Source organism: Gracilinanus agilis, chromosome 1 (assembly GCF_016433145.1).
Source record: "Gracilinanus agilis isolate LMUSP501 chromosome 1, AgileGrace, whole genome shotgun sequence".
Lineage (NCBI taxonomy): Eukaryota > Metazoa > Chordata > Mammalia > Didelphimorphia > Didelphidae > Gracilinanus > Gracilinanus agilis.
This window is the reverse complement of record NC_058130.1, coordinates 198,909,936-198,920,511: the sequence shown is the minus strand read 5'-3', so window position 1 is coordinate 198,920,511 and position 10,576 is coordinate 198,909,936. Positions and strand designations below refer to the sequence as shown.

At 36.7% G+C, this 10,576-nt stretch overlaps 1 protein-coding gene across 2 annotated transcripts in view; it reads left to right on the top strand.

The window, feature by feature from the left end:
* The window catches only part of NMRK1 (nicotinamide riboside kinase 1), a 34,288-nt gene that overhangs the window by 5,244 nt on the left and 18,468 nt on the right, over nt 1–10,576 (top strand). For both annotated transcript variants that reach the window (XM_044659554.1, XM_044659546.1), the window contains exon 2: nt 4,122–4,177. In XM_044659554.1, the coding sequence (XP_044515489.1) occupies nt 4,149–4,177 (29 nt within the window). In that variant the 5' untranslated portion in view covers nt 4,122–4,148. The remainder of the gene's footprint in view (nt 1–4,121; nt 4,178–10,576) is intronic.

The following is a 10,576-nucleotide window of genomic DNA, read 5'->3' as shown; positions in this document are numbered from 1 at the left end:
TAATATAATATAATATAATATAATATAATATAATATAATATAGCAGGTAGGTGGTGAAATGGATAGAGTGCCACTGGACCTGGACTCAGTCCTTCCTAAGTTCAAATCTGACCTCAGACACTTAGGAGCTATGTGACTCTGGGCAAGTCACTTAACTCTGCCTCAGTTTCCCCATCTATAAAATGAGCTGGAAAAGGAAATGGCAAAACCACTCCAGTATCTTTACCAAGAAAATTCTTAATGAAGTCACAGAGAGTTGGACACAACTGAATAATAATAGCCACTGGATATAAAGTATGTGATGGGGAGAGGAGAAGCTTTGAAAAATAGTGAACTCATGCTGTCTTGAAGTCTTCGCCACTTCCTTATTCTGTCAGTGTATTAAGCTGTGTTCACAGAGGATTGAAAAGCCTTCAGAATGTGACCCCATCCAGTATTATTACATATAACTCCCCTCCACACACCCTGAGGTCCAGCCAAACTGAATTTCTTATTGCATTTCACAGGCAACACTACATCTCTCATCTGCATTCCTTTGCCCTGGCTGTCCTCCATCCCCAGAAAGTTCTTCATTCCTACTTCCACCTCTTAGAATCCTTGAGTTACTTTAGGAACCTGCTCAAGTATCTCTTTTTGCAGCATGTTTTTGCTGGTCACGACTGCTAGTGCCTAAGGTTACCTGTTTTGTGTGTATAGATGCAATGTGTACCAACAATATAGAGAGGTTAAGCAACTTGACCAATCACACAGCCAAGAAGTGATAACAAAGCCAACATTCTGACTTTGGTCCTTTCGCTCCAATCTAGGGTTCTTTCCATTATAACACAACTCCTGCAGAGCCGAGAGATAGCACAGTGGATAGAGTGCCAGTCTTCAAGTAGGAGGACCTGGGATCAAATTTGGCCTCAGACACTTCCTAGCTATAGGACTTTGTATGCCTAGTCCTTGCCCTTCTGCCTTAAGATTGTTACTAAGACAGAAAGTAAGAGTTATTTTTTAAAAAGAATGTATTAGCAATTACTAGACTCTATAATCTGTGACTTCTCTAAGATTACCATCAATTCTATCACATCTTGGCTATATACAAGATATTTCAATGCTCAAAGGTATTTCTAATTTAATAGAGTTAACTTTTAACTCATTTGAGGCAATTAAATCCCATGAAGACCTAGGAAAAGAATAGCTCATTCAACTTTTTTTTTCTTTCCATCTCAATATTATTATTTATTCCTAGCTGTGTGTCTCTGGGCAAGTCATTTGACCCCCATTGCCTAGCCCTTTACCACTCTTCTGTCTTAGAACCAATACACAGTATGGATTCTAAGACAGAAGTTAAGTTCTAACTCCAGCTCCAGCACTCTAGTCACTGAACCACCTAGCTAGCTGCCCAATAGGGACGTACCAAAAAAAAAAAACCCTTAGAGGAGACCTTGAAATCAAACAATTGAAAAGAGGATTTAAGACTCATAACTTCAGAAAGGCTGGCATAAAGATTTCTTAATGTTTAGAAACACTGACAAAAAACTAGCTTCTTTGTATTCTATTGGATTTTGTATCTCTAATTAAAACTCTTTTTCCAGATCACGACAGTCTGAGAAGCCTTTTCTTAAATTTTTACAAGCCTTAGGCAAAAATTGTGATGTAAATGAAATTTTTCTTTACGTCTTTTCCTGATCTCTGTGCAATTTTTTTTATTCTTTGGGGGCTTCTTCCTCACCAGTGTTCCCACAACTACCCGTTCCCTCAAAGCATCTGGAAAATGAATTATATCACTAAAATGTTAGTGGACTTATTGTCATTCTTTCAAAGAAAATCCATACTAAAAAAATTCTAAATATCCAAAAATATGGTAGTGTTTAGCCTAAAGCAATAAATCTGTGACAGTGTGGTTACAGATAGTAGTATAGAGATAAGTGAGATATTTGTGCAGCAAAGGACCATCCCTGCTTCCCCAAAAATCAGAGCACAGTGTCTACCCATGAGATATACTATATGCAGAATATACAAGTAGAATATAAATAATAAATACACACACTTGATTATTAGGTAATTAACTCCTTCAATTTAATCAGTATCTATTAAGTGCCTTCTTATAGGTAAAGCACTATGCTAGTTACAGTGATACAGTAATAAAATGTGCAGTAGCCACTGTTCAAAGGGATACATCCCAGTTGGTGAGAGGGCACTCCCACGCATGGGCATCAGAAGACTTTCCATTCGAAGTGGCTCCTAATTTAAGACAAATGAAGCTAAGAATTCTAAGAGGTAGAGCTGAAGGAGTATGTTATAGGCATAGAGGACAACCTTGTACAGACCCAAAGTTTTGGGATACAGCACAATATATCTTAAACAGAACTTATCATCTTTTCCTCAGAAGTCCTTCCTTCTCAGCTCCCCTCTTATCTCAAAATCTCATTGTCATCCTGTACTTCTCTTGTCCACTCCCTCCATATGGCCAATCTGTTGCCAAATCTTGTCATTTCTACTGTGATAGCATTTCTCATATAAGTCCCGCTCTGTCCACTTAAGGCTGATTCTCCTTACCTCATGCCTAGAGCATTGTAATGCCTAGATCTTCTGGTTGGTCTCTCCACCTCTAATCTTTCCCACTCAGATTCATCCTCTTCATCCCATACTCAGCTGCCAGAGTGATTTTTCTAAAGCACAGATATGACCTTCCCCTCTCCCCATTATTTAATAAACTCCAGTGACACTCTCTTAGAAATAAAAAAAAGATCAAGTATAAAATCATTTGGCATTTAAAACCCTTCCTACCTTTCTGGTCTTCTTATATGTAATTCTGTGTTCTCTGTGCCTGGAATTCTCTATCTCACCTCCAGTGTCTGGCTTCCTGTAAGATCTAGTTCAAATCCCATCTTCCACAGAAAACCTTTCCTTCTTCCCTTGTCCCTCCTCTCTTCCCCTGCCAGTGCCTTTCCTCTGAGACAACCTTAGATCTACTCTGTATTTATCTTGTATGTACAAAACTGTCTGCATGGTTTCTCCCCATGAGACTATGAACTCCTTGGGGCAGTTGGTGGTGCAGAGGATAGAGTTGGGGTCAAGAAGATTTGAGTCAAAAATTCCATCCTCCAGCCACCTTCTGGGCAAGTTACTTAACCTTGTTTGCCTCAAAAACAAAAACAAAAATCATCTAGAATATGAGCTTCTTTTAGGGCAGAAATCATATAATTGTTATTCCTGTATCCTCAGCTCTTAGTTCTATGCCTGGCACATTGTGAGCACTTAAAATAAATTCATCGACTGGCCCGGATGATGGCAATAATCACCTTAGGGAGAGATCCAGACTATCAAAAAAGAAGGCATAGACTCAGAACATTCTTCTAACTGGAACAAAAGTACACATTTGTTGGAATAAATTGGCTAGCTTAGATATGAGCTGGTTTCCTAAAGGAACCTCACCCCAGGTGAAGATGGCACTTACAGTCAAGCAGGATGGCACATACCTGTAATCCCCTGCTACAAGGAGGCTGAAGCTGATGGATTACTTGTGCATGGGAAGTCTAAACCTTAGGGGTTAAAGCCAATCAGTGTCTGCAATAAGTTGGGTATTAATATGTTAAGCCCTGGGAACTGAGGTTGCCTAAGGGAGAGCAAACTGGTCCAGAGCCAGCAGTAACTTCCCTGTGGATCAGTATTGGGATTGAGCCAAACTTATGGTTGGCTACTGTGCTTCCAGCCTCTAGATTAGGAGACCCAGCAGCAAAAAATAAAAATAAAAATGTGTTTATGGTAAGTTACAGCCTTCAACTATCTCTAATAAGAGGACAAAAATGCCATGAATAATAATTTTTAAATCATTGTTTTAAGCCCTGGATACATAATGTGAATTTTTTAAATTGACCAGTGAATTATAGAAATGAATTAGTGAAATGGTTACCTTAGCCCAAGCTAGTTGTTAACATACAGCATTGGAAAGTGGCTCAGAGAGAAAACAAACTATTATTAAAGTTCAGCTATGAATAGTCAACAAATTTTAAAATCCTTATATGTACAACAGAGATGATTACAATATTGTTTGAGTTAACGCATTCTATCTTATGATTATTTTATTTCTAAAAAATTCTCTTTTATCAATGTATATATTTTTTTAATTTTAGAAAGCAGAAGTAACTTGAAAGCAAACTATGAAAGCATTTGTCGTTGGAATTAGTGGGTAAGTAGCAATCAGATTGCTTTCCTCTGAACTGAGAAAGCTGAGAGAATCTTTTCCCAGGTGGTAAAGAGGAAGGAAAAGGGGTCATTTCATTTCATTTTATTTTATTTTGTTTTATTTTAATTATTTTTTATACCTTTACCTTCCTGCCTTGGGAATCAATACTGTGTATTGGTTCCAAGGTAGAAGAGAGGTAAGGGCTAGGCAATGGGGGTTAAGTGACTTGCCCAGAGTCACACAGCTGGGAAGTGTCTGAGGTCAGTTTTGAACCCAGGACCTCCCATTTCTAGGCCTGGCTCTCAATCCACTGATTGGACAGGAGCCACTTCCAGGGAGGCTGGGCCTAAGTGTATCACACAGAATAGTGGAGCTCTTAGAAGCCACAGAGCAAGTGGAGGCCAGATACCTGGTAGGAGCAGGGAGAAGGTGAATAACCGTATATTTTTTTTTTAAAACAGGCTAAAGTGCCTAGAAAGGAGAATTTGGGAGACTTGGGAAAATCTGACCCTAGAAGTGATCCACTGAACAATGGCATTCTATTAATTCATGTTGATTTCTTATATCCTTCTCCTCAGCATCAGCCATGATCTCAGGGACTTAGTGGTAAAAGTCAGTCTCTCCTTCTGTGTAATGTTCAGTTTTAGGTATCCAGGGACACTGGAAACAGGAGATAGATGTGCAAATCAGATACTTGGAACAATTCTAGGTTACATTAACAAAGATTGCCTCTGCAGTCTCTTCATGCTTTTGTGATCCAGTAAATAAGGAGAGACTGAAGATGAGAGGATGACATATTAAAAATACTTTAAAAAATGATCTCAAATATTCTTTTGAGTTCTATATTCTATGAGAATTTATATCATTGAATCAAAATAGATTAGAAAGAGGAGATATAAAACTAGGAGAGCAACCAGAGGTTATGGTTATTCAAGTAATTGAAGCAAAAGATAAAGACTTGAACTATGGTGATGCCCACATGAGTGAAAAGCAGAGGACAAATATGATATGTTGCAGAGGTAGAAATAACAGGACTTGGCAACTGATTAGATATGAGTGATGAGGAGGAGAAAAATGATAAAGATGACTCCATGGTTCTGGATGCATGGAAGGGTGATGGTACTATGCATAGAAATAAGAAAGAAAGAGTCATTTTCCAGAGAAAATGATAAGTTCTATTTGGGACATACTATTTTGCTTTATGGTTCAAAAGGATTATTCTTTGGAAGTGATTGTGAGTTTGTAAAGGATAGATCTGCTGAGTCAAAACCAAAATGTATCAATTAATTAAAAGCAATTTTTAAAAGAGAAAGAAGATAATCAGGACTTCATTAAGTATTAAAAAAGAGAAGGGAAGATCCAGTCTTCATGGAGATCCCAATATACTGAACAGGACTAAGTAAGCCAGTGACCTACTAAATCTTGTGTCGTGAAAAAAAATGTCTATTTATACATATATATATACATATGTTTTATATTTGGAATCTCATAAGGTAGCTTACAAAAAGCTCCTCCAGTTAGTAAGAAAGGCCCAAATGAATTAAAAGTTAGCTGCATTAAATTAGAAACACCTTTGAGTGTTGAAAAACCTTGTATACAGTTGAAAAGTGGTAGAATTGATAATAATCTTAGAGAAGAAAAAATCAGAGAAATAGGAGAACTATGTCAAATAAGCCAAGAGAAAAAAAAGTATCTGAGAAGACAGGTTAGTAAGCAGTGTTAAAAAGTACAAGAGAGGTCAGGATGGAATAAGACTGAGAGAAAGTCATCATAATTTAACAACTAAGACCAAAATTTTTAGATATGTTGTCTAGTTTTGCTGGACTTGGTTTCCCTTTTTTCGTTACAAGGGATGGCTCTCAAGGAGAGTGAAGTGAGAACTTCACTGGAAAATAAAGTGATGAAAATAAGAAAAAAATCAATAAAATTTTTTTTTTCTAAAAAAGGTGCTAGCCTTAGAGCAGCTTCAGTGGAGTGGTGAATTTAGAATCCTTGAAAGTGAGTAGAAAATGAGGAAATGGAAGCAAAGCATATAGACTGTTAGGTAAGCAGGAAAGAGAAGGGAAGATCTAAGGAAAGAACTAGAGAGGTTGGCAGGTTGAAGTAGAGCAGTCTCCTAAAGCATTATAGGCAATATGAAGAAATCAGTGAATAACAAATTACTCAAGATCAGTCAACAAATATTTATTAAACATCTGTTATGCCTGAGGTAGCAGGATAAGAATACAAAGAATGAAATATTCCCTACTCTCAAAGAATTTGCATTCTATTGGGAAAGAGTCTCCACCTTGAGTTCCTCCTCTCCTAATTGATGATTTCCTTCTAGAGGCCACCATTTTAACAAGGACCCCAGCCATGCTTAATTTTACTCATGCTTTGACCTTCTCTGTCCTCCTCCTCTTCATCTATTGCCTTACCCTCCACTTCCAGAAATAAGGGAAACAGACTAGTTGACCTCTACAGTTCTTTTCCACTTCTATGATCCAATAAAAAAGGAGAGGCAGAAAGAGAAAGAGACAAAGACAGAGTGAGACTGCCACCATGACCCAGAATGAAGAGAGCAATAATACAATAACAACTTATAAAAAAACAATTTTGAAAGATTTCAAAACTCTGAGCAAAGCAATAGAGCTCCCAAGATAAACCATCCTATCCAGACTGAAAGATGCCCGACAGAGGGGCTAGACTCAGGCTTCAGATTAAAACATATTTGGGGGAGCATGGCTAATGTAAAAATGTGTCTTACTTCACTGTATATATTTGTTAAAAGGCTTTGTTTGTCTTTCTTCTCCCTCCCCCCCCCCCAACCATTTCCAATGAGGATGTGGCAGGAAAGGGGAGAGGGAAAGAAAATAGGTTTTTGTTCTTTTTTTAAATAAAAATTAATTGCAGAGAGAGAGAATGAATGAATGAATGAATGAATGCCAGGTTACTATGAGCACCAGAAAAGGGACCAATGAACAGTCTAGGACAAGTAAGCAGTGATTAAAAATAGAGCAGGGGTTTCAAAAAGTTTAAACACACAAGGAGCTAGGAGGAAGGCATGGGCAAAAGAGGAATAAGAGAGGACGAAACAGCAGTGGAAAGTGTAGCAGCTCTGAATGGCAGAGATTAGAGGTAGGAATTTGCTCAGGACAGGGGAAGTATCAGTAATTATAATACCAGTAATTGACTGAATGAATGAATGGGTGGCAGGGTTGATGGCATAGAATGGAATACTACCACACTGTAAGAAACTAAGGAGGTTTCAGAGAAACCTGGGAAGATTTGACTGAGCCAATGCCAAGTGAACAAGGAGGACAGTTTATACTATAACAACAATAGTAAAAAAGGAATATTAATAATCAACCATGACCCCAGGAGACTGATAAATAATGTTATCTACCTCCTAATGGAGGTGTTAAACTCAAGCTACAGAATGAAATGCACATTTCTGGACATGACCAATATGGGAATTTGTTTTCCTTAATCATTTGTTACACGGGTTTTGTATTTTTTTCCCCTCCCCTACCTTAGGGAGCAGAGTGAGAAAATAGAATGCTTGTTAATTTAAGAAATAATTTTCTTAAAAGAAATTCTTTAAACGCTTTCCACCTTCAGAAAGAGAACTATTGGAGTTAGAATGTAGATAAAAGTGTATGGTTTTTCAATTGCTTATTTGGGTTTATGGTTTTATAAGATTACTTACAAAAATAAACAATATGGAAATATGTCTTACATGATAATACATGTATAACCCAGATGGAATCACCTGTCGGTACCAGGAAGGTGGAGGGAAGAGGGAGAAGGAGATAAGTTCCGTCATATAACTTAGGAAAACTTGTGTAGGAATTTGATATTATATGTAATTGGTAAAAAAAATGAAAATTTTTTTAAAAAAGAAATTCTTTAAAAAGAAGACACAAGAACAATATATAAAGAAAAGGAGAGGAAACCCACCCTGTATGAGATTATAAATGGAAAAATAAGACACTAGGAAAAAGAAAGAAGTATCTTTGGATGCTTAGGACTTGGGCAACTGGTATTAGACTTATCCACCAGAAGGGGTATGACTGGACTGCAGAAGAGGCAGACTTTTATCCTAGGAATGCAGATTGAAATCAAGGAGAGAGTGACACCAAGAGAAAGACTATACACCTTTGGTCAGAGAAAGAAGAGATAAATTATGCAGATAGCCAAATTAATTGGCAATGCTTAGCCTAGAATAGCTAATTATTTTATTATTTTAATAATTTTCATTGGAACTGGTTCTGACCAGCTCAAACCAGAAACCAGTAGAAACCAGTGGAAACCAGAGGAAAGTGGGGGCCCCAATCACCTTTTGGAGGTTTTTAGGTACAAAGGGAGCAGAGAAGGAAGTATCAAATGAAGGTTTTTCAGCCTGTAGCCATGGGCATGTTTGTAAACAGGAGGAAAGATATTAGTAAGTAAAGAGAAAAATATTAAAATAAGAGTAAGATTGAAAGAGGGAGTAATCCCAGGAAAAACTATTTGTAGTCATTAGGGCATGAAGAAAGAATGGAGATATGTTACAAAGGTGAAATTAAGAGGACTCTCCAACTCACTCTCCACAGAAGCTCTTCTAAACTTCAGCTGAGAATATGAGAATTAGTAGAAAAAAAAGAGTCTTCTCCAGTCCTCTTACTCAGGTGACTTCTGAGCCTACCTTTTCTTCTTGTTTAACATGAAATGATCTTACTCTGTTTGTTCAAAAGATCTCATTTCCTCCCATCTTTCAACAAATTACCCCCTTTCAGTTTTTCCAATCTCTGCTTCCTTTGTAGCCTAACCACATTGAAAAATCCATCTGCAATTAAGTCTTCTACTTAAATAAAATACTAGCAATAATTAGACAGAAAGTTACATCTTAATTAAAATAAACTAGAAAATGAATAAAATAAAAATCCCCACCAAAACACCGAATTAGAAATCCTAAAAACTAAACATGAGATCAATAAAAATTAATGTAAGAAAATCATTGGATTAATGAACAAGTCTAGGATTTAGTATTATGAAAAAATCAACAAAATTGATAAATGGTTGATTAAATAGATAAATAGAATTAATATCTGATAAAAAAAGAAAAAACCAAATCACTAGCATTAAAGATGTAAAGGATGAATGAAGAAGAAATTAAAGTGATTATTAGGAGTTGTGAAAATATTTTCCACTTAATCTTTTATATAAATATTAACACTATAGAGTGGCTTAGTATTGATCCTCTAGAAGAATGGAAGAATGAACATCCTATGCCCTATTGTTTCCTGTGAAGCTCCCTGATTGCAGGGCATACATTGGGCCCCATGCTTTCTGGTGAGACAATAATGGTTTTAGAGGGCATACATATTCTACAAAACTTTTACTTTAACATTCATTATAATATGGAGGTAATCAAATTGGTCAAATTAAATATTGATAAGAACATGGGGAAACAGACCTAATATTACATTTTTAGAACAACTGTGATTTGTCGTTTTTTAAAAGGTTTAAAATTGTTCATGCTCAATAATTTAGGGATTTCAGTATTCAGCACTAGATTAGGCCATCAGGGCATTATGGAGAGGATAAAAAAGCTTTGTTATGTAAAAATGACTCATACCTGTCCCTTCTATTCCATTCTCACCTTTCTACCCAGGCCCTTTATTACCTCTGAACTGAACTATTACAGTCTTTTACCTGGTCTTCATGATTCTAATCCTTACTCTCTCCAATTCCCTCCAGAGGTAACTGCCAGATAAATCTTTCAAACATATTATCTTGATTATATTGCTCTTCTCTTCCAGAACATCCAGTGACTCCCATTTTCTACTTCTAAGGCTGATTGATATTCAAGGCCTTCTACAATCTGGCTCCAATCCAAGTTTCTACCTTTTTGTCCCACTATCCCTTTATATTTGGGTACTCTAGGTTGTACCCTTATGTTTTCCTGATTTTTGTTCCTATCTTTTTCATTTTATCACTCTTTATCACTTGTACCCTTCGTCTTCATCACTTAACTGTCAAAATATCAGCTTTCCCTTGAATGATAGCGTAAATGTCACCTCTTCTATTCAGTTCATCCACAGAATTCAACGAATATTTATTAAACAACTATCATGTGAAAGGCATTTCGATAGGCATTGGGGATACGAAGACAAAAATGAAACCTTTTCATTACTCTTATTAAAAATGCATATTATTCTATACACAGATAAATGTGATACTAGGTAATTTAAGGGAGTGAGCACTAGGATCCAAGGAGATAAGGAAAGGCTTTGCATAGGGAACATAGGAATTGGCACCTGAATTGAACCCTGAGGGAAGATAAGGTTTCCAGGAGACAAAGTTAGGGAGCAAATGCATTCTAAGTATAAGGGACAGCCCATAAGAAGACAGAAGACAAAATGTTGAAAATTTGAGACC